General features: G+C 39.7%; 2 protein-coding genes across 3 annotated transcripts in view; both read left to right on the forward strand.

The window, feature by feature from the left end:
• LOC117403549 (ras GTPase-activating-like protein IQGAP1) overlaps positions 1-2,423 on the forward strand; it is a 100,072-nt gene extending 97,649 nt beyond the window's left edge. For both annotated transcript variants that reach the window (XM_058988370.1, XM_034928592.2), the window contains exon 38: positions 1,503-2,423. In XM_058988370.1, the coding sequence (XP_058844353.1) occupies positions 1,503-1,616 (114 nt within the window). In that variant the 3' untranslated portion in view covers positions 1,617-2,423. The remainder of the gene's footprint in view (positions 1-1,502) is intronic.
• Positions 2,424-3,992: 1,569 nt separating this feature from the next.
• On the forward strand, positions 3,993-10,740 carry LOC117403592 (proteinase-activated receptor 1). Its single transcript, XM_034005804.3, has 2 exons — positions 3,993-4,340; positions 6,755-10,740. The coding sequence occupies exons 1-2, from the start codon at positions 4,274-4,276 to the stop codon at positions 7,927-7,929; spliced, it is 1,242 nt and encodes a 413-aa protein (XP_033861695.3). The 5' UTR covers positions 3,993-4,273; the 3' UTR covers positions 7,930-10,740.
• The last annotated feature ends 13,028 nt before the right edge of the window (positions 10,741-23,768 follow it).

Genomic DNA, 23,768 nt, shown 5'->3' on the forward strand with positions numbered 1-23,768 from the left:
GGAAGCCTCTTGTCATACATTTAGTATACAATGTGGAAGCCTCTTGTCATACATTTAGTATACAATGCATACACCTAAAAGAATATTACGTGCCAAGGCAATAGAGACACCCAGAAGTGGCTGGAAGTCAGTATTATTTCTTCACAGATTTTGCTCTGTAAAATACATTTGCACTTACAGGAAAATTGTATTGCACCATGATTACCTCAAACTAACTGTATTCCCAACAGAGAACGTAGAACTCATTAAAACAAAACTTTGAGAAATGTCAGCGGGAATACAAAAGTACAAGAAGAGAGCAAAAACAAAATGAAACAAAAAAAAAAACAACATTTTACACAGAATTCTTCAGTTAGCTGATGTTTGAGCAAGTCGAGGTTCTGTGGCAGGTGTACTGTATGTACTGGCTCTATAAAGAACTGAAATGGAGCCCTCCGTCTGACGGGTTCAAGAAATACCGAATACAAATCGGTATACCTTTTATCACTGATCCACTTAAATTAATCAGTAGTAATGTACTGTAAAAACAGATTGTTGGAGCCCATTTATGTAGTTTTAGATCAGTCATCTCTTGTTAACTGGTTTCAAGTGGCAACTTAAGATGCGCTCATGTTTCAGAATGATAACGTTCATCATTCAGCTTTGACACATATTCAATAGAGCACGCCCAGAACGTCCTGGTGTGGTATTCACTTTGACAAGCATGGCACCACGTTATTTACAGTTTTACCAGAACATAACCTTATTAAAGCCACTGCTATATGCTATATTAAATAAGTATATATATTGAATACCTTCCTGTTTGTGTTCACCTATGAAAATCGATAAATATGAGTCCCGGTTGGAGCAAAAAGCTTGCCTTCTCCCTGCAAAGTTATAAATGTATGTCACTTTAGTTTGTCTCTTTACTGGTGAAGTCTTATTCCCTTGGCAACGAATGTTGTTTGGGATAACAGTATCCATGAAAACAGAGCAGAGGAAATCATTAGCAAGGTTCTTGCATGGATTGGGTTCTTCCTGCCAATAACTTTTTACTTCTTGTTTTTAATGAAAGGGTTTTTTTTCTTGCAAACTTTCTAATACCCTGCACCCATTTTCGATGACCTGTGCCTGTAAAAACAAACTGTTCAAATGATTGCTGTCATCCCAAGGTTTGCATATACTGCAGCAGTAGGCTAGTCCATTGAGGGGAATTTTCTTTATTATTATTAGTTTATTTAGCAGATGCCTTTATCCAAGGCGACTTATAGAGACTAGGGTGAATAGGTAAGGTTATTACAGATGGGCAAAACGCAGACACATTTAACGGCCATATAATAGCTGTAGTTCTAGACTTTTAAAATTATTCATTCTTCTTACTATTTTACGGTCTAGAAATGTTCCCTTCAACTTTATTGTAAACCACCCAAATAATATTGGAGTGTCGCAACGAGTCGGTGCATAGGGACATGTAAAGAGGAATTGTTTTTTAGGTGAGGTCTTTGATGCTTTTGTTTTTGTAGGATCTGCTTCAGCTGCAGTATGAGGGCGTAGCTGTGATGAAGATATTTGACAAAGCTAAAGTGAACGTCAATCTGCTGATATTCCTGCTCAACAAGAAGTTCTATGGCAAATGAGGCACTCTGCAAACATCAGCCAATATGGGACTGCCTGCAGTTCATTTGCCAGTTATAATTATTAAATATTTTATTGTAACATGTCATTTTGTATTGTAAAGAACTGGAACTCAAAAGAAAACAAGATTCATTCACGTGCCTTATAATAAAAAAAAAAAATTAAAGTGTAGAAAAAACATTTAGCAAAATAACTAATTCGATGTCTGTGGGTTTTATGGGTACATATTCATTCTCAATGTGTGTTTAATCAATCCACAGTATGGGTTTAGTAGATCATCTGTCTAGAGAGGAAAAGAAAAAGAATTGTAAAAGTTGAGGAAATGTTCCACATTAATCTATTAAGTAATTTTTAAGAATATTAAATATATTTTGATTTTTCTCTCACAAATAGTACATTTTGTTTATTCCTTGACACCGACTGATTGTATATGAAATATATTTACAAATGTATAATTAAAAGAAATAGAGAGAGTTATATGAGCTAAGACATTCCTTTCAATTTCAATGTAAAATGAATTCCAATGAATTGATTTATTTTTAAAATGCACTACTGCCTCATGGTCAAATATAGGACAGTGAATTTGTAGCCATTGAGTATTAAACCAGAACACGTTTTAGCTACACTGTCTGTTACCTGCTTTATTGAATGAGTTTCTCTGTGCCTTTTTAAATGTCTTACTTCTGGAAACTGTTCTGCTTATTTTGAATACTATAACTTTTCACTGTCTCTTACTGCTTCAATATGAATGTTTGTTTGCATTTCCACACATTGTTTTGTGTAAGCAAAAATAAATCTAAGAAACACCATAGTGCTTCAGTGTGTTTTTGATTGATATTAAAAATGTAGCATGGCTTAACTCTGTAAATTACAAGGGACGTATGTGTCCCACAAATAGAAATGATGCTAAATGTCTTATTTTTGCAATGAGGTGCAGGAAACGGAGTTTAAAATGTACTGACAGGTTGGATCTGGTCATCCAAATCGTCAATTTCTCTCAAACGCGTTTGAACAATCGCTCAATTCCTTGTGTACCATAAGGGGTTAATGCACTCCCTCTTTGATAGTGTTAGGGCACTGTGGTGCCATTGTTTACTATGGAGGGTTTCTGTTATTACTCAGTGATGGAACAGCTGAGAAGATGACCCCTGTTCCCAGGACACTGCTTGCTGATTAAACGTTTCACATGGATGCTTCAGCCCTGCTCTCAATGAAAAGTACAATTTGAATGGACTACAATGTTTATAAGAGACACAGGAAGTAAAATTAACTGTGTAGTTGTAAAAATCTGTAGTACAACAGTAATAATGGCATTGCTGTGGTGTGTTGAGCAGTATGGATGGAGCTCCCTCGTTTAAATAAATGACGAGTTCAATTATTACCTTCTAACACTCCACAGCAAAGCCATTAACCCTTGAATAAAACTGAACTGTTAACTTTCCATTTTAAAATGAAACTGACACATAAATATCCATATACAATGTTAATTGTTGGAAAGGAAGAGGTTCTAGGTTGACAGTTCAGTTTTACAAAGCCAAGACCTTGCCTTTGGATTGATCATGTTCAAGTACCTCAGTCATATATCCAAAAACGAGGGGGAGTATGTCGACTCTTAACCAATTCCACATGCCACTCAAGCTGTGTAACAGGGATGCCATATGGAAACAACTATGGAAACGTTCCTATAGATATATATAATGTCGACCGCGTCCAGTACATCCCCTTGCATCTGAAGAACCGCTTATCCAATTGTCATGAAAACCGGAATCGCGGCTTGCATGATGAGACATTTTATAGATAAATCGTATTTTGTACATACTGTTGAAATACGTCATGGTCATCGACGTCATGATTCTGAGCTCTAATTCTGAGTGACAGCTGTGCCAGCGGTGCGTGCTACAGACATCCTCTACTGCCAGCAGTTTAACATCAGGGACAAAGACAGAAAAATGTGTCCTTCGCATTTAGTTTAGAGAAAGCAAACGGGGTACGTAATATTAATCATGGGTTTTGTGCAGCTACTGGTAGCAGAGAAACCCGCCGCCTTTGAGCCAGTAAAAATCCTACTTGGACATCTGTCTAGAAAACCCTAGCAGACCGTGCCCATGACATTATTTCTATAATGTACACCTAGCTGTGCCCTCAGCTCTTTAGTTGCTAAAGCTAATCTCTTTTTATGTCTCACTGTGGTATTCTATTTTCGACGAATAAAGTTGGTCAGCCATAAAAGTAGGCTACTCCACTTAGCAAAGGAAAGTTATATAGGGTGCACCATAACAATAGGAGATAATTTATCAGATTTCTCGTGCATTTGGTAGAAATACAAATTACGTAATCCCTTGGCAAGCATGGCATGTTGTTTCGTCACAGCAATGAATAGGAGGAGACAACAAAGGGGGTTGCTAGACAGTTCGTCCAGTGTTGTGGATCTTTGGAGTTACAGCACTGTGGTCGCCGCAGCAACTTTTTAACACATTTTGGATAAGGGTTTTTTGTTTTTGTTTCGCCCTACACACCACCGTTCTGAACTTCGTGTTACAGACTAACCCAAAACACCCTTGTTGAACAAAGCAGTACTCTTTTTTTTTTTTTTTTCCTTTTTTTTTTTTTTACGAACTTCAGAAAGGAATTGCGCGGCGCCTCCGCTGAGTGCCCAGCCATGGGTTTGAAAGCTATAATCTGTATTGCTCTTACTCTCTCCGCTGTAACAGCTATGCAGAGGAACGGTGAGTGGATACTCCTTTTGTTACTTTTTAAGAGAATATTGTTTTTTTGCCAATAGCCGCTCAGAATTGTACTTATAACATAAACCAAAAATGCTTTGGTTATTTTAGCCAAATTCAATGAATATATATTTGTAAATATGGAACTGTATAGTTTTGTTGTTTGTTATTTTTTTCTGAAGATGTGTTTTTTTATGCTTCACTAAATGCAGTATTTTTATTATGGGATCATAAGCATATCCATGTTACGGACGAGTAGGGGAGACCGGGGCTGGTTGTCACACTTTTTACTCTTTATTATTTTCCTCAATCTGGTGACATTCTGCGAGGTCCTGTTCCTCGTTATATTGAAGAATAACTCTTCACGTACAAATTGATGTTTTTTATTTCAGCGTAACTTTATTTCAAATATTATATTTAGACTGTTGAAAATGCGCCGGCCACCTGCCCCGTACTGGGGTTGGTTGTCACAAAGTATTTTCTCGGTTTTACAGTTGACAATAAGGCAACATTTTTTTGGTTTTTTTTAAATAACATAAAGTTTCTACTGTGTACAATGACAGAAACAGTTGTATTTGAACATAAAAAAATATAGACCTAATATATATTTGAAATGTTGACCCACGCTACAAAATAATACCACAGCCTCCACAGAACCGGAGAACAAACAGTAAATAACTTAAATAAACATTATATGGTGACATATCACACATGTTGGTGTAAAAAAAGTAAAAAGAAAAAAATATAAGACTTCTTCCTATAGGATTTACATGTGACAACCAACCCCCAAAACTATGTGACAACCTGCTCCAACCCGACTTTACATGACAATTTAATTCTCTCAGTACCTACTGGTTTTGTTTTTACACCAAAAGATAGCCAGTATCTGGTTCTATTAACATGGCCATCAGTTCAAGCAAACTCCAATACTACCAAGAGTTATAACATAAATAACAAGATATACATTTTTTACTTTGGGTATGAAAAAAAAAATGAAATATGTGCTGACCTTTATGTTAGATGGAATAGACCTCAAATTACAAGATGGTTGAGTTCCAGACAGTAGAACACACGTTTCAGTGTTAGTATCACCTGCCTACACCATCTAGTGTCATAGTTATGAGCACTGTGACAACCAACCCCGGGCTCCCCTATCTTGAACATGGTCTTGTATTGGGAACAGTATGCAGTGTAGTCTAACGTGTGGTGCAGTGCAGTGTTTGCATCAACGAAACGCACATTTTGTTAGATTAAATCACGAAATAGCCAGAATGCTTATGTGCGCCAAGTTCGTTCTTTCTTACTACCAGTCTGAGAAGCCGATCTGATTGAGATCAGACGATTCAATGGGACGTTATCAAGCAAAAATTATCCCACAGGAATGGGCCAGTAGGTACCTATTAGCCTACTAATCCCTAAATCTACCCTCTACCCATAAACCTAATGTCTACCCCTAACGTAATCTCTATCCTTAAACCTAATCTCACCCCCGAAACCTACTCTGTTACTAACATCGTTTTTAGCGCCCTCTAGTGGCTCCTATGTCCGACATCCATTAAAGCGCTTGATCCGGACATTGCTGCCGTAAATGTTTATTATTTCACATTGCATCAACTTCTGCTTAACGCAAAACCTCATCATAAAATAACAATAAAAATGAACAATAAACAGCAAATTGCACGCATTATGAATGCAGCAGGGGCAGCAGTGTGGAGTAGTGGTTAGGGCTCTGGACTCTTGACCGGAGGGTTGTGGGTTCAATTCCAGGTGGGGGACAGTGCTGCTGTACCCTTGAGCAAGGTACTTTACCTAGCTTGCTCCAGTAAAAACCCAACTGTATAAATGGGTAAGTGTGTGTAAAAATAATGTAATTGTATTTTATATCTTGTAAGTCGCCCTGGATAAGGATGTCTGCTAAGAAATAAATAATAATGAGTTGTATATTTGGATTAATCAAAATATTACTAGTTTATAATAATCCTCTATTATTATGCTATTTCTTACATATTGTCTTCATAGTAACTTGTTACTTCTTATCTCATATCGTATTCTAGTAATATTTGTACTTGTAAACTATACTGTATTTAAATAGTGTTTTTGCACTATAACACCTGAAAGTCGCCTTGGATAAAGGCGCCTGCCAATAATTGTATTTAAGGAAGTTAGGCATTCACTGTTACTTAAGTGAATCTCTTTCTTAAGACAGAAAGCTATTGAATTTGTTAGCACATTACTGCAAATGAACTTGAATCAATTTTTCAATTTTCTAACAGAGCAGCTATGCTGATGTAAACTTGTAAATCTTGTGCCTTGTGATATAATTAGATTTTGTGTTTATTTCCATATCATGTTATAAACTCAGGTAGGGATCTTCGGTTTGAGATTGAATCATTTGAATTTCTGTTTATTCTTTTCAGAGAGCATTATAAGAGGTTTTCCCATATTCACCATGACAGCAACAGATGAACCCATCGAGTACTTTGATGTGGAGTCTCGAAGTGATTCTGAGGGAAGCGGCTCTGGGGATGAACCTGTGCATGACCCCATTCAAAGAACACGAGTTCACCGGAATCGCACGATAACCTTCATCTCCGATCGGACCAAGCAGTTCCTCACCGGCTCTTGGATGACTGTTTTTATTCCATCAGTTTATACCATGGTGTTCACTTCCAGCCTGCTTCTGAATGGCCTTGCTATCCTTATGTTCATCTGCAAAATGAAACTGAGAAAGCCAGCAGTGATTTACATGTTAAACCTGGCCATCGCCGACTTGCTGTTTGTGCTCCTCCTCCCGTTTAAGATCTCCTACCACTTCTGCGGCAACAACTGGGGATTCGGACCAGTCATGTGCAGAATCGTCACCGCCGCATTCTACTGCAACATGTACTGCTCAGTTCTGCTTATGATGTGCATAAGCATTGACCGGTTCTTGGCTGTGGTTTACCCCATGCAATCTCTGACATGGCGCAGCCGGGAAAACGCAGCTGTAGTGTGCTTATTCATGTGGTGTCTCGCCATCGGCGGGGTCATTCCTATTGTTCTGTCGGAGCAGACGGCAAAGATACCGGAGCTAGGCATCACCACCTGCCATGACGTCTTGGATATCTCTGAGTTTAAAGGCTACTATCTTTACTTCTTTCCCATTTTCTGCTTCATTTTCTTTTTCATTCCCATTATAATTACAACCGTGTGCTACATCCGCATCATCCAATGCCTCAACTCGGCCAACGTGGCCAACAAGTGCAAGAAGACCCGTGCGATCTTCATGACAGTCACCGTCTTAACCGTCTTCATTGTTTGCTTTGTGCCAACCAACATCATTTTGCTCACTCACTACCTGCAGTTTGCTCATGGGTACAATGAGACATCTTATTTTGCCTATCTCCTCTCCATGTGTCTCGGCAGCTTGAGCTGCAGTTTGGACCCCCTGATTTACTACTTTGGTTCCTCGCAGTGCCAGAGGCAGCTTCACAACCTTCTCTGCTGTAAAAATGAGACCGACACGGCTAGCGGCACGAAGTATGAAAGCAGCAGCAAAATGGAAACCTTCTCGAGCAACCTTAGCAGCCAGTATAAAAAGCTGATGGCTTGAAATATGATGTTTCAGTGTTACTGCCCCACGGATGTGTTACCAGAATTACAGTACATTTGTTTGGAATATAATGTTGTAAAGAAAGACTTCACCCCCTGTAAAATACTTTGAAAGGTGAATATTAATATGAATACGAATGCAATGCCATTTAGGGAAGTGTGAAAATATTGAAGACCGGGGGTTTTCACTGTGAGGAGAAGTATATTACTAGTGAGGCACACTCTGCCTGTTCCGCTGTATTAATATACAGTTTTAACAGTCGGCTAGTTAGATCAGGTAAACATATTTCCCATTACAAAATCTGAATAATAAAAATGATATCCTCAATTGAGAGATACTGTATTCTCTGCAAAAAGTCTGAAGGTGTTTTTTGTGTGTGTGTTAGGGGGGGGGGGGGTTAGGGGGGGGTTAAAGCACGAATGAAAAAACTTTCCCTGCTTTCCATATTTACTGTCCTTTCCTAATGAACTGTTTTGTGGACCCGTGTTTGAGGTGTATTATAAGCTTGTCTCTGAGCTTGTCAATCACCTTTCTGAAAATAAGGGAGGCAGTGAAGCAAGTATAAGGCCTCTTTGTGCTCCGTCACACTGAGATCAGGCCTCTTTGTGCTCCGTCACACTGAGATCAGGCCTCTTTGTGCTCCTTCACACTGAGATCAGGCCTCTTTGTGCTCCGTCAAACTGAGATCAGGCCTCTTTGTGCTCCGTCACACTGAGATCAGGCCTCTTTGTGCTCCGTCACACTGAGATCAGGCCTCTTTGTGCTCCGTCACACTGAGATCAGGCCTCTTTGTGCTCCGTCACACTGAGATCAGGCCTCTTTGTGCTCCGTCACACTGAGATCAGGCCTCTTTGTGCTCCGTCACACTGAGATCAGGCCTCTTTGTGCTCCTTCACACTGAGATCAGGCCTCTTTGTGCTCCGTCAAACTGAGATCAGGCCTCTTTGTGCTCCGTCACACTGAGATCAGGCCTCTTTGTGCTCCGTCACACTGAGATCAGGCCTCTTTGTGCTCCGTCACACTGAGATCAGGCCTCTTTGTGCTCCGTCACACTGAGATCAGGCCTCTTTGTGCTCCGTCACACTGAGTCAGGGACAAAAAAGGCAAGATCAGAATCAGATGATTCCACAAGCTTAAAAACAATTACAATTTCAATGACAAAGTTAATGCCACAGGGAAAAAAATAGTTTCCAAGCTATTAAAAGTTAGGTAATTAGTTTCTTAAAAGGTAGTTCATACACACCTAAAAAAACAAAAATATTTTCTGCATATTAAGCTTTTTGTATATGTAATGCAGTTAACCTGCTTTATGGGTCTGGCAACTCTTTTATGTATTGTTTGGAGCCCCTTTCACACTGGCACTCCTTCCTGGGTCCTGACCCATGTTCTGGCTACCCGGGTCACAATTCCGTGTAGTGTGAAACCACGTACCTGTGAACGTTGCTGCTTCCGAGGCATCGCGTACACACATTGTGTACTTGCTTCTGTCACCCAGGTCGACCCAGCTTCTTCAAAAAGCAGTGTGAAATCACGTAGCTGACCCGCATGACACCAGGTCCGACCCAGATAGATAGAGCATGCCAGTGTGAAAGGAGTTTAGGCATGGCATTTCAGTTTCCATGGACTTCTGTCACCACTCTGTACCATACATATCAGTTGGTCTGATGTTTGCATTATTGTTACTAGCATGATAAACTGTTTTAGTAGTCTGTAAACATAAATCATTCCCTTCCTAGAGATATTCACCTCATAGTTCTATGTATTAATGCATGAGTGGGGTAATCAGTGCATGTAGGAGATCCACTATAGAGATCATATTTCATTACTCTGTTATTGTTACAACTTGGCATATTTTAGTGGCATTCTTCAAACCTGTAATCAAGTAATATGGAAGTAGTTTGTATTCTGTGGTGATAGTGTGAATTTGTAGGTTTTTCTCTCAAGGAAATGTAGGCAGTTCTCCAAGGTTTTTTTGCAAATGTTTAGCAACAAACGAGTGAGACTTTTTTTTTTATTTATAAATTTAGTCGTTGCCAATTATTTTTATGATTTTCTCCCAATTTGGAATCACCAATTATTTTATTATGCTCAGCTCACTGCTACCACCCCTGCGCTGACTCGGGAGGGTGAAGACGAACCCACACTGTCCTCCGAAGCGTGTGCCGTCAGCCGACCGCTTTTTTTCACACTGCGGACTCGCCATGCAGCGACCCAAGAGCTACAGCGTCGGAGGACAACGCAGCTCTCGGGCAGCTTACAGGCAAGCCCGCAGGTGCCCGACCAGACTACAGGGGTCGCCAAGCCGAGGACACCCTGGCTGACCTAACCCTCCCTCCCCCCGGGCGACGCTCGGCCAATTGAGCGCCGCCCCCTGGGAGCTCCTGTCCACGGTCAGCTGTGGAATAGCCTGGACTCGCGACGTCCAGACCATAGAGCGCATCCTGCACTCCACGTGGAGCACCTTTATTGGATGCGCCACTCGGGAGCCCTAGACTTTTTATTTTAATGTTTTTATTCTTTGAAGTAAAAAAAAAAAATTAAACAGCGAAAATATACGAGCTAGGTCCTTCATGTCAACAAAAAACAAATGTGTGTTTCATATTTGTTTGTCTACTACTCTCCAGATTAGTATTGAGGAGTTGTAATATTTTATTGATTAGTTGTACAGTTTGTTTTTCATGTGTTGTATTTTTTATGTTTTTTTATTGTAAACTCCAGTATGTATAAAACCACTTTGTATGTTAAGTAAATTGTATTACATTATCGTCAGTATATATGTATATAATTAAAGTGCATATTATTGAAAAATTACAGTGTTTTTCATTTATCATTATTTAAACCTCTGTAGTGTTTCACATTGGTTTAAAACCAGTCCTTCATCCATTGTCCATGGTGCGAGACTTCAAACTTTTCTGTAGTAATGGCAGCACAGATCAGAAGTCATGAGACATATGTTTGGAAATGGTATCCTTGTGGAGGTAAGAATGTGACTTTAGTGAAACTGTTCTAGAATGTTGTTAGGTTCTCAAACTGCAGTCTAGAATCCCCAGTTTGTTTAATTTATGGACATCTTTCTGTATCTTTCTATTTTTGTAAAATTGTTTTTTAAAAAAAAGTGAATTTAAACAGGAACATGTAAGTAAAAATGTAACTATTAGAAGCCTGGAGTAACACACAGTAAAGAGCGCAAGTCCAAGGGGAATCATGTCTTGTTAAACTCATACCCAGAACAACGAGGCTGCTTCCTATCTTTGTTCGCTCTTTGTTTCTGCTGCTCAAGGACATGTGGAGTAGATCTGTTCTGACCTTCGACTTCCTGCTCGTCTTTATTTTCCAGGTCGAGGATGCTGAACGATTAACCCTATACATCTCCACTGCAGATCAGCAAACGAAAAAGAAAAAAAGCAAACGTTTTTTCAAACTCTAAAATATAGTCTGATATTGCTGAAACTGTTCTTGAATGATGTGGACTTCTTTAACAAAACAGTTTCATGAATAGCAAACAATGTATTCATTAAAGCAGATTTATAAAATGGATCAGGAGTTGATTCTTCATTAATAGGGGTCCTGATAGACAAGTAGTGCCTGGAAACTATTACTCGTGTTGAGGAGCTTGTGCTATGGTGATGGGAAGAGTGTATAGTTATTGCAAAATTAAGGGAACTTAAGCCAGTAAACTCTGCTCGTAACTACCACTCAAAGCACCATCTAAAAGGGAGAATGTACACTACTTTCCATCAAGTGCCCCAGTGTGTGTTAAAAGGTATAGACTGGGAATGATCACAAGACAGATGGTCTGCATGGATATTTGATGCACATGTATGTAGGTTTGCTGCTGTTTAGATGATTGGAATAGAAGTCTTGCATGACAGAATTCTGTTCCATCATAGCTTAATGCAATGATGCATATTCAAAACTGCAAGCTGTAGTGTAAACATAGAAATCCTTCACATTCTCAAATGTGAATTATCATCTTCTCAGTGCATTGTAGCTAAATAAAACACAAAACTGCAGGCTACATTTGAAGAAACGAGTAAGAAAATCGAAGGGTGTTTGATAACAGGGTGTAAAGCAGTGTTTGGTGCACCCTGCACATTCTGTGGTTTTGAAATGAATAAGAGAAAATTGAAGGGTGTTTGATAACAGGGTGTAAAGCAGTGTTTGGTGCACCCTGCACATTCTGTGGTTTTGAAATGAATAAGAGAAAATCGAAGGGTGTTTGATAACAGGGTGTAAAGCAGTGTTTGGTGCACCCTGCACATTCTGTGGTTTTGAAATGAATAAGAGAAAATCGAAGGGTGTTTGATAACAGGGTGTAAAGCAGTGTTTGGTGCACCCTGCACATTCTGTGGTTTTGATCATAGCCTTTCAAGTCAGCTCAATAGACCAGGTTTTGGGACAAGACCAAGACTGCTTTTAATTTTGATTAAAAAAGATCTACTGTAATGTTCCTGTAAGGACAAGTCAGAGGCCATATTCAAAGTATCTTTTCAGAAAGCGCTGGAAACATGCCCTGTACTTTCATTATAGATGAAGGTTCCTTTTCAACAGAAATGCATGCAGGAGAATATATGACTTTGATGTCTACCCAGGGTGCAGAAATACAGTTTACCACAGTAGAAATTGGACAGATAAAAATTGACAAAAAAAGGACTAATATAAATGACAAATACAACTAATACTTAATCAGAACTTCAAACCCCCTCTTAACCTGACATTTCTTATAACAAATAAGGACTTTGATCTGCTCCTAATCTGAGATTTACAATTCATTAGTCATAGTAAGTGTTGTTCACAAAGCAATGCTGGCACAAGAGGTTTTGTAAGAAAACTAAAGCAATCTGATATGACCTCACCTGTGCAGCGTAGCAGTGCACTTACCTGGGCAGGGGTGGCTTTTTCCACTGGCTGCTACTCTTGTCTTCTTCTTGTTCTGGGAGAACACAAACAGACGGTTCTCTCAATTGAGGTTCCCGACTACAGTGTTATAAAGGGGGGACACTAGATTTGAAAACTGCTAGACTCTTCTTTTGTGTTTAATACAAAGTATAGGTCAACACAACACAACACAATACCCCTTGTTCTTGGGAATATCTTACTTTACTAAACTGGACACACAACATTTACACTTTGTTGCTTACTGTAACCATTATATAATACTCAAACTAAAGAGTACAAGACTGTGATCCTGGCTCTTCTGCACATTCTGTTCTACTCTCTTTAAAGCTGGCTGCCAGTCAGCCACTTGCTTAATCTCAGGAAACCTCAGGGGAGTCTTACTACCTTCTATATAATGTTACACTTCTGTGAAAGAGCTGACAGTAGCATTCCTGTGAATATTTACCTTGTAATGAACAGCTCCCTGGTGGTATTCCTAAACGTGATTTTTCCAGTAACAATGTGGAATGTCTGGTACGTCATCTGCCAACTGCACTGGGGTCTTTGGTCCATGAAGTGCGCAATCTCCTAAACCGAGGAGGCTAATCTACTGAACAACAAGATAGGGTTTCCACATGTCTCAACAGTGTGAGGATGACGATACATTCCAATTGAAGCAAAATAAATAAGAAGCAGCCAAAAAAATGGCAAGAAACTGAGTCTGAGTAAAGGGAGGGGCGGTGGAACTGTTCCAGTGAGCCTGGTTCATGTCAATGCGTGGGTTGCTGAGTTTTCAATGGGTTTTTAATGTAACCTTGGAATGATTGTGCTGGGAGGCCCAGTGGACAGGGAGGGAGCTGCAGTCATCTACTCAGGAAGACACACCACCAGGGGGAAACCAGGTCAAAAGTGCTGCAGCTCTTCTTACTGTAGAGTAGAACAGGTCTGTCTGTCATCAGCACTGTCTATAGCTGCTGACTTCTCGGGGTAGGCTGCAGGAAGGAACCTCACTATATTCTGCCAGTCTAGCTGTTAATCTGCTGTCACACTTTTATAAGGAAAATCTCAAGAGCCACTCGATTACAATGAGTTTTTCTCTTTGGCAGGGTTGGGTATGTTTTACAGCAATCAGCAGGGGAAACTGCTAACGCTGCAAGTGTTACTCACTGCTTTAATCACTGCCAACAAAAAGAAGGGGCTTCCATCAGAGGCTTGTGACTGATGAAATGGAGGAGCCAGTGGCAAAGTGAACGGTACAGAATATACACTGCAAAGACAACGTTAGCAAAACAGGAAGGCTCCCACTCGTGGCTCGGCATAGAAGCTGAAACCCAAATGAATTCCATTTAAAATCCCAAACTGCTCCAAATCAAACAGTCTCCACCCAGTCATAAGTCAATACAGATCCCATAGTCAGTAAAGTTAACCCATTACTGCAGGACTTTTTTCGTAAAATTTTGTTTGCAAGTTTCATTTGGCAGGTTAGGAGTAGCTATATAGCGGGCAGCAGTGTGGAGTAGTGGTTAGGGCTCTGGACCCTTGACCGGAGGGTTGTGGGTTCAATCCCGGGTGGGGGACACTGCTGCTGTACTTTTGAGCAAGGTACTAGATTGCTCCAGTAAAAACCCAACTGTATAAATGAGTAATTGTATGTAAAAAATAATGTGATATCTGTATAATGTGATATCGTGTAACAATTGTAAGTCACCCTGGATAAGGGTGTCTGCTAAGAAATAAATAATAATATTCATATTTTTTTAATTATCTTTTGGTTGCCGAGTTATTAGAACCTTGTGTTCTAATTTTGAAACGCTATGCACCACACGGTAAGGGTTTTTTTTTCTTGGTATCTAGTGATGAATATTCTCACATAGTTTATATTTTCAGGTATTACTTATCCTTAAATTTACCATTTGTCAATAAAAAATGATTTAAAGTAATACGTGGCTGATTGAGGTCAAAGATCAAAATGCTAAGATTCCTGTAGATTGTAGTAAATATGCATTCATATTCTTATCACTTATAGATTTAATTTACAACAGCAAAAATACATTAGCTTAAATATAGAAATGTACAAACCTGTTTTAATTGTTGCTTTTATGATACAAAATAGCAGAAACTTTCTAAAACTGCAAAAGTACAAACAGAAACTAAATTGTACATTTCTCCTCAATTAAAACTAAATGAGACATACATTAATAAAAAATAAACACACAAATAGGTAAAAACAATACATTACAAAAAAATCTAAATTTAGTGCAGCTTATTAAAAAATAAATCTCAGAACATCTAAATATTCAATACATAACATTTCATTTAGTTCAAGGTTAAAACAGAACTGTAATTATGGCTTTATATATTTAATCAATAAACAAACATAAATATTATATCTTATGTCATAAATGCAGCATAGGGTTACATTTGAACTTTAAACTTATTTTCCCATTGACATCTTTGACATTCTCCAGCCAGTTCAAAGGTGAAATAATTTGAAGCAGAATCATGGGTGAAGCCCAACTTGGCATTTGATGCATATAAACACTGTGTTTTTGTTGCAAGCAACACATCTTCTTGTCTTCTCGAAAACCCAGAAGTGACAGTGTTTAAGTCTTGTGAGCAGCTGTATGGCAATAAAGCAGCTTAAGCATTCTGCATGGCAACATCAGGTAAAAATTTTAAAAACGTCCACCACCACTTTGTACTTCTGGTGCTAATTCGATAGCTGACAATGTTGTGATCCATGTGATCAGTTCCTCCCATGTATGTGTTGTAGTAAGACAACAACTGTGGCTGAACAATTTCAGTGTGTTGTTTTTATGTGCGACCATCTTCTGGCTGTCTGTAGTGTTCATTCCAAGGGCTGTACTGGCAATTGTTACAACACTGTGGTCACTCCATCTACACAGAAGATCAGAATCAGACTTTTCTCTCCTGAAGTAAAAGCTTCCTCGTTCTTCTTTTTTCATAGCATCAGCCACCTTCAGGAAACTGTTTAATCCTGTTGGCTCTGATAGTACCTGTGGCAGGAATCTGTTGACTGTGTAGCACAGCAAAAAGATAGAGAGAAAAAAAGGTGTTGAAATATAACCAATAGTTGAGGTCCTTTAACATAAGCCCCTTTCACACTGGCATGCTCTACCCAGGTCAGGACCTGGTGTCATGCAGGTTGGCTATGCGATTTCACATTGCTTTTGATAAAGCAGGGTTGACCTGGGTGACAGACACAAGTAAACAATACGTGTATCAATGCCCTGGAAGCAGCTTGTTACAGACGCTTCCATCCAAGCTTTTCTGGATTGAACCGTCGGCTCAAATGTTGAATAGAGCAAATGTTTCTTCATCCCTGCTGCAATCTGGCTCATGGTGTGTCTCAAGCAACAACAATATGGCTAAACAGAATAAACAAAAATGTTCCTTGTGGAAGTGAAACCTTCACACAGGCGTGGCTGTTTGTTATTTCATCGGCTTAAGAACGGCCGTCATGCATTTTGTCTCGCTCAACCCGGGTCAAAGCATGTCAACCTACATCCTGAAGTGGGTCGCTGGGACCCAGGTAAACCCGGGTATGACCCAGGTATGTGGTTTCACACTATGTGGGATTGTAGCCAGAACCAGGGTCCAGATCCGGGTAGGAATCCTTGAGGAAGCTTGGTGTTGTCAGCACAGTGAATCGATTAATGGACATCCCTTTGGGAACAGCTTTATAAAATCATTTTCATTTCCCAGAACACCCTTCGCCTTGGCAGTGGGACATAACCAGAAATGAACAAGAAAAACCTGCATCTCTGCTTTTGTGACACTGAAGTTGGCTCTTCGTTTTTGCCATGCATAAAGGTTTGACACCTCCACAATCGTCTCAATGACTTCAACTTAAGTTATTAATGGAGCCACCACCATCCTCCTCACCACTGCTAAATAATAAAAATGTTTCAGGAAGTAATTAAATTGTTTTACTTGGTATGGTATGTGCAGTGTGAAGGATCTCATGTTTCTAATTTTAGAGCATACTGTAAAGAATTTTATACTGATATGAAACTCCTGGCTTATCAGATCTTGGCATGGAACTGGAGTTTGCAATTGGGTGTTAACCCTGTAATGTCCACGTTTTTATACATGGACAGAAGCTACATTATATTATATTATATTATATTTTATATGCATTGCATATAAAAAGGTTGTTTTTTGAGGCTGGATTTAAAACACAATATGCTACAGTGGACGACAGTATTGGGCATTACAAGGTTAGCTTGAAATCTCAGTTCGGGGGAGACCAGTAAGTAACAGCATGTCTTTTCTCATGTTTATTTGCTTACATTCCTGTTCAGTTTCCTTCCTCTTTCCTAAAGATATGAGCTAAGAGATCTAGAGCAAAGTGCTGTGTGCAAGTCTTTGTTCTCTTTCCTAGAGGCACTCACTCAAGAGGGAAACAGTCAATCAGTGCAGTTGATAATTGCAAGCTGGCAGATTGGGGGGGGGGGTATTTGAAATAAACAAGTCAGAACATCAAACTGGATCCTGACTGTATGGAGAGTGATCCATTAAAATAAGCAAGCAGCAGGTACAGTGTGGAGCAGGGTGGGCAGCGTTGAGGGCATTAAGACAGTCTCACGCTGACCCCTGGTGGAGCATAAAAAAAAATCTGTAACAAGAAAATGAACGTTTGGTGCCTTGACCATGAAACTTCATATTGCTGCTCTGTCACGTTTAGACACTTCAGTTTCTCTTACTAAATGTTTTATCATCCATTCACTAATACCAACAATATATTATTCCTCTGCAGCTAATCCTTATTTAACCTTGAATTTATCATTTGAGTTTAGAAAAGAATTAACTTAAAACAGTCAGCAATACTTAGCAGTACTGCTGCCAAATGACAACCCTAAAACGTATTTAAAGCCTTACGCTTACACTAATCCTTACGCTATACTGAATAACAGTAGGAGATTCTATTAACCTTGGGAAGTGCTGCTGCCTTTCCTCCAATTGCTTCTGTACAGATTGGCTTTGCGAGAATAAGGGCAGTGCCCACAATGATTTACCTGCAAAGATTTTCTGTTGCTTTGTACAGTAATTCTAATTCCACACACATCTGTAGCAAGAGAGCGTTTCAACCCTGGAAAGCAGAAGATTCTGTTTGTACCCATTGCAGTCAATTACACTGGAACCAAAGCATCTTACACATTTTACCAGAGCAAAGCAGAAAGAAAACCCCTTGTCAACCTCTGCCAAGAGGACACGACCTGCAGGCAACCCTGATCCTTCAGCTCCATCTGCTGTTAAGCAACATGTACTTCAATCTGTTGTGCTCGTATTGAACTCCTGCATGCACTACCCATGTCAAATAACAATGCATCCAGATCCAGATCCCCTGAAGCACAGTTTCAAAATTTAAATAAAAAGCATAAAAATAAATCCTTATAAAAAAATAATAAAAAGCAGTAAACATTTTCAAATACATGCATTAAAGTGCATGCGAGGCCACAACAAAGTCAGAGAAAAGCCAGTAGGTCACATGCTTCTAGTGTTGTAGCTTTTTGTGTCAGCAGGTGGTGCTGGTGTAAACTAAATGAATGCAAAAAGTTCCTAGAAATCTCAACGTTACTTATTGTGCTAGTGCCACATAAAATCGCCTTTTTATTATAATTGTAATTTTATAACTGCTTCTAAAAAAAAAAACGGCTTTGTCAGAACAGGATTAAACCTTTTTAAAGATTCAAAGTGGAGCCATCTGGACATGTTCTACACAGGTATGTTAATTAGGACATTTATGTGCAAAGCAAAACCCGAGGAACTATGGAAGCTCCGCATTTTCAGGTATAACAGGCAAGTGTCTTGTCTTTGAATACTCAGATATATGTTCAAGCTCCATTTAGAACTGGCTGCAGAATTTACAAACTATATACATGTAGGTGTTTGAGAAGAACTGAAATCTCTGATGAATGAAACAGAAATTATGAGTCAAAATCAACAGCAGTGAATAAAACCATTCGGCCGTAACAACTTTGAAACTGAGCAGCAAGTGTCAACTTCCTGTTCTGCAGTAAAAAGTTAAGCTTTAACTTTTACCTTGAGCACAAATATAAAGAGATGTGCATTTTTAAAATGTAGTTAAGTCCTGCACTACAGTAAAATAAGTATGAATCAATTTTAGTTTTATAAAATATATTATCTTGTGATCGTTAGGATTAGATGCCTGTTTACCTGAATTCTTGTTGACAATTTTTGTTTCTTTACATCCTCCTGAAGACTCACTTGCTTCAGTCAAAATAACATTTTCAAAAGAGTTAACTAAAAGAATTTGTATGCAACTTCACCAGTGACCAAAAGGAAAATCTGCTGGCTGGCTTGCTGTGCTTGGGTGTGGGATTTGTTGCCCATTTTAACCTCATTTTAAAAAAACAAAAACATGTAGAATCTCACTTATACTCCAGTGTGCTCCTATCTACACTTAAGAGTCACTAAAAAGAAACATGTCAACATTTTAACTTGGGAATGTTAAGATTCAGGGTTTATCTCATAGTTATTATTAGATTATTTAATATAAGATGAAAACTAGAAATGGGAGTTTTTGTGAACAACAACAAAGCATCCCCGGTAGCACAATCTTAGAGGGGGGAGTTAAACCAGATAGAATGGATTGTAAACAGAAATACAGGAGTCAGAAATGTGGCAGTGAAAAGAAATGAATACAGCTGCATACCAAACATTAAGACCAGAACTCAAAGTGTACTGTCTCTGTGCTGCTGTAACTACACAAGTCACATGACTTCAATATGGCAGCCACATTCGGTCAGCAGTCAATGTCACAGCAACACATTAAGCACATGAAGTCACTATCTCAAATGGCTTGTAAGATATAAGACTTTCACACTGGCAGGGGCCACTTCACCAGCAAACAGTCACATAAGGGTTCGTTTTAACTCAAACTAGACCTAGGGAATCACAAAATACAGCGGTGTACCGAGTATGAAGCCAGTACCTGAAAGGGTTAGATCTTTATCATTTGGAAACCAAAAAGTCACATTATTATTATTATTGAGCAGACGCCTTTATCCAAGGCGACTTACAGAGACTAGGGTGTGTGAACTATGCATCAGCTACAGAGACACTTACAACTAGAGAGACACTTACAACTACGTCCTACCCGAAAGACAGAGCACAAGGAGATTAAGTGACTTACTCAGGGTGACACAATGAGTCGGTGAGTGAGCCAGGATTTGAACCGGGGACCTCCTGGTTACAAGCCACCACTGGACCACACTGCCTCCCATATATGCTGGCCATCCTAGGTCACAGGTCAGAGTGAAGGGTGTGTTGGGTTTTTGTGACAGATATTGTATCCTTTTTTTTTTTTTTTTAAATGACGCAATAGTAAACCCTATACTATCTTACATGTATAGTAAATTTATAGACAAACCCTTTAAAGTTTGTTGTGTACAATCCTATAATTAATGTGTAAGATTTCGTTTCTCATTATTTATACATTTATTCATGCAACCCTTACAGAAATGCCTAGTATTTTGGACACAGCAAGGCAGAATACACCTAATCTTATGCAGGAGTTGCCTAATGCATTCAAATTGTACTGAGTCCAAGATACAGCATTCATTTTAGTAAACAAGACATCCAAAAGAGAACCTTTAATGACTGACTGGGTTGATACGTGTTATCTGTTTTACAACAAGAAAATGAAATGGTTTATGCAACAGTGACTGCCAAACTAGTACAACATACAACAGTCACCATTGCAGAAACCTTTATATTGGGTCATTTGCGTTAATCATTACAATCATTTGCATATATGTGATGAATGATTATCTAGCAACACATTGTGTAAAGAAGTGGTCCCAAGCAGCACAAACCAGCAGGGTTAAATACTTTCTTTTCTGATTCACTGTAAATCCACAAGATCTCTAGCATTCAGCCTTTCTTAGCATGTTTTTACAAGAGAGAGAGAGAGATATCTACATGCACAGTTTGTGTGTGGATGTTGATGAGTATTTTGGATTATTTGTTTACTTTTGTTTTTTCCAAGTTAGTCTACTTAGGGACATGACTTGACAGATTCTGAAAAATGTAAACATGGGAAATGAGAATTTTTGGTTATTCTGAGCATTCCTGAATTTAGGGAGGATATAATCAAATTCTCATGATTTAGTGTTTAGAAACAAAATTAACAACTAGAACTGCACAGGATCATTATTACGGAGGCCTCCCTTTGTTAAAACAGTAAGCAAGTGACTCATTCCCAGATCTAAGTGTCAACTAATTCCAAAGTGCATCAAGATGGACTTTTTTTTTAAACTGACTGTGTACCTATCCAAAAGGAGGCAGACATAATTATTTTACTAACTTAAATTACTTGCGAGGGGAGGAGTGGAGCTGCCAGGAGGGAATGAACCGAGATCCCTAGCAACACTGTCACAAGCCCTGTTTACACTCACCTTTATGCAGCATTGTTAGTGCTGCGCAACACTTACCACTGTGTAAAAAGATGTGTATAGATGTGCATAGATGTGTATAGACACAGTGGGCTACCTATCGTAGCGGTGCAAGGGCTGAACTCAAAAGAAAAGGGATCAGCTGTGGAAGCAGGTGATTGTAGACGCTCTGCGTAAGGAAGCTGGTGCCACTCCCACTCTCACACTGTGCCATCGAGTGACATCATCTGACTGATCTGACAGTTCTAAATGCAATGACTTAAAGGTACAAAAACATTATAGTTAATAGATACTAGACACTAAACAAAGGCTAGAATCATGAAGTCCTACAAGCTCTCAATATCGGCTACTGCTGGGGATCACCTATAATATGCATGAAAATGAATCCCACTACTCGCCAGCCTGCACCTGATTACACAGAAGAACAAGGACTGAAGTCCAGCCCAGTACCGAACCCAGAGAGCAGGGTTTTAAAGCATGGGACTGATGCACCGATGAACTACTGCAAGACGACAGCTAGCAGGGGACAGAGGGCTTTGAACAGGAAAAGATGACAGTGGTGTATTAAGAGCCAGGGTGAGCTACCTCTCTCATGTCAGATCTCTATGATAATCAGAGCTCAAGAGCTGAGGTTTGCTCTCACTCTGGATTCAGACACTTAAGAGACATGGTTTCGTATAGTTTATTGCAACCAGCTCTGTGTATTCTTTACCAAAGAGTTACCGTTGTCTAAAATCCATATGCATTGGGGTAAGGTGCTCAAGCATAATAATATAATATTTCATTTTAATACAGCAGTTGCAAACCACCATGTCCCCAGTTCAGCACTATCGGCATGCTTCATGAATGGTGAGTCACACATCAGAATTATATACAGATTTACCCGTTATTCTGACCTCCTTATACTATATGTTAATAAGTTACAAAACAGGTTGAAGTAAGCCAGAGAACCCTAGCAACATGTACTTTTACTGTTGCTTCACTTTCTATTAGGTCACTGCACAATGCTTTTCTCTCTCTTGAGAATAGGGCTCAATGTTGAAATGTAAGTAATCAAACTCTACAGCAAATGGCTTGTGATGATTACGAAAGTAACCTTTGGGCTATGTATGAACGGCTTGATATGCCTATTTTGAAAACAAACAGAGCAGCCCTTCCTTGTGACGCTTCCACTGGTTTCTGCCTGCCATGGGGATCAGGTGTCAACAAAGCGATGACAAAGCTGACAAACCACTTCTACAGCTGTGCTGCAGACAGGCAATTCAGGGTTACAATACATATATACACAGGAGGCACACATAACAACATTTCTGTCCTGAGTGGGGTGCAGAATTTCCAATGGTATTTTAACAAAAGGTTAAACTGTTAGTCCTAAAAAAACACGAGTTGCTTTTCACTTTGCTAGGGTCATATTTCACCTTATATGACCCTAGCACTGAATTGACTATAGTATTAAACAGAAGGGAGTCTTAGCTGACATGTATCCTGTGTTATATAATAATAAAAATAGGAAGCTCCCCTTATTAAAGTTTGCCATAACAGCATGGTATAAGTATAAGGCACAGTGGAAGCATGGTAAACCACATGTAAGCAATGTAAACCCAGAGAGGTTTGGTAAATCATATTAAAAATCTATGGTAAACACATAGTATAACCACAGGAAAAGCTAAGAACCTTGGAGTCACCCTGGACCCCTGCCTCTCTTATTCCCAGCACATCTCCACTCTGGCACGCACTTGCCGATTCTTCCTGAGCAACATCCGAAGAATCCGACCCTTCCTCACCAACTATGCTACCCAGCTCCTGGTCCAGGCCCTGGTACTCTCCCGCCTAGACTACTGCAACTCCCTCCTGGCTGGCCTCCCTGCGTCCGCCACCCGTCCGCTCCAGCTCATCCAGAACTCTGCTGCCCGCCTAGTGTTCTCTCTGCCTCGCTTCGCCCACGCTACTCCACTACTCCGCTCGCTCCACTGGCTCCCGATCACCGCTCGCATCCAGTTCAAGACTCTTGTACTAGCCTACAGATGCCTTGACAAGTCTGCACCCAGCTACCTCCAGACCCTCATCTCTCCCTACACCCCCACTCGACCTCTCCGCTCCGCCTGCACTAGAAGACTAGCTCTACCACCGCTACGCTCCCCTGCCTCCAAAGCCCGCTCCTTCTCCACCCTTGCTCCGCAGTGGTGGAATGACCTTCCTACAGATGTCAGGACTGCCCAGTCCCTGACCACATTCCGGCGCCTCCTTAAGACTCACCTCTTCAAAGAGCACCTGTAGAACTCCTCTGTTTGTATCCTGGGACACTATCACCCTTCATGTAAATGTGCTTTATTTTGCTCTTATCAGCCCCTATTTTACTGCATTTAATCCTGTACTTCAGAATACTGTAATCTGCCAAGTTTTTAACCTGTAGTACTTTGTATTTAATCACATCCTGATGTAACTATCACTATTTAATCATATCCTGATGTAACTATCACTATTACCTGCTGTATTATTGAATTGTGGTTTGTCAAACTT

The sequence above is a fragment of the Acipenser ruthenus genome, chromosome 2, assembly GCF_902713425.1.
Source record: "Acipenser ruthenus chromosome 2, fAciRut3.2 maternal haplotype, whole genome shotgun sequence".
Classification (NCBI taxonomy): domain Eukaryota; kingdom Metazoa; phylum Chordata; class Actinopteri; order Acipenseriformes; family Acipenseridae; genus Acipenser; species Acipenser ruthenus.

Bases quoted from the DNA above. Each gene is read 5' to 3' on its own strand.
- LOC117403592 (XM_034005804.3), top strand. From the start codon at position 4,274: ATGGGTTTGAAAGCTATAATCTGTATTGCTCTTACTCTCTCCGCTGTA. The intron at 4,341-6,754 runs GTGAGTGGATAC...TATTCTTTTCAG, and splicing joins AACAGCTATGCAGAGGAACG to AGAGCATTATAAGAGGTTTT.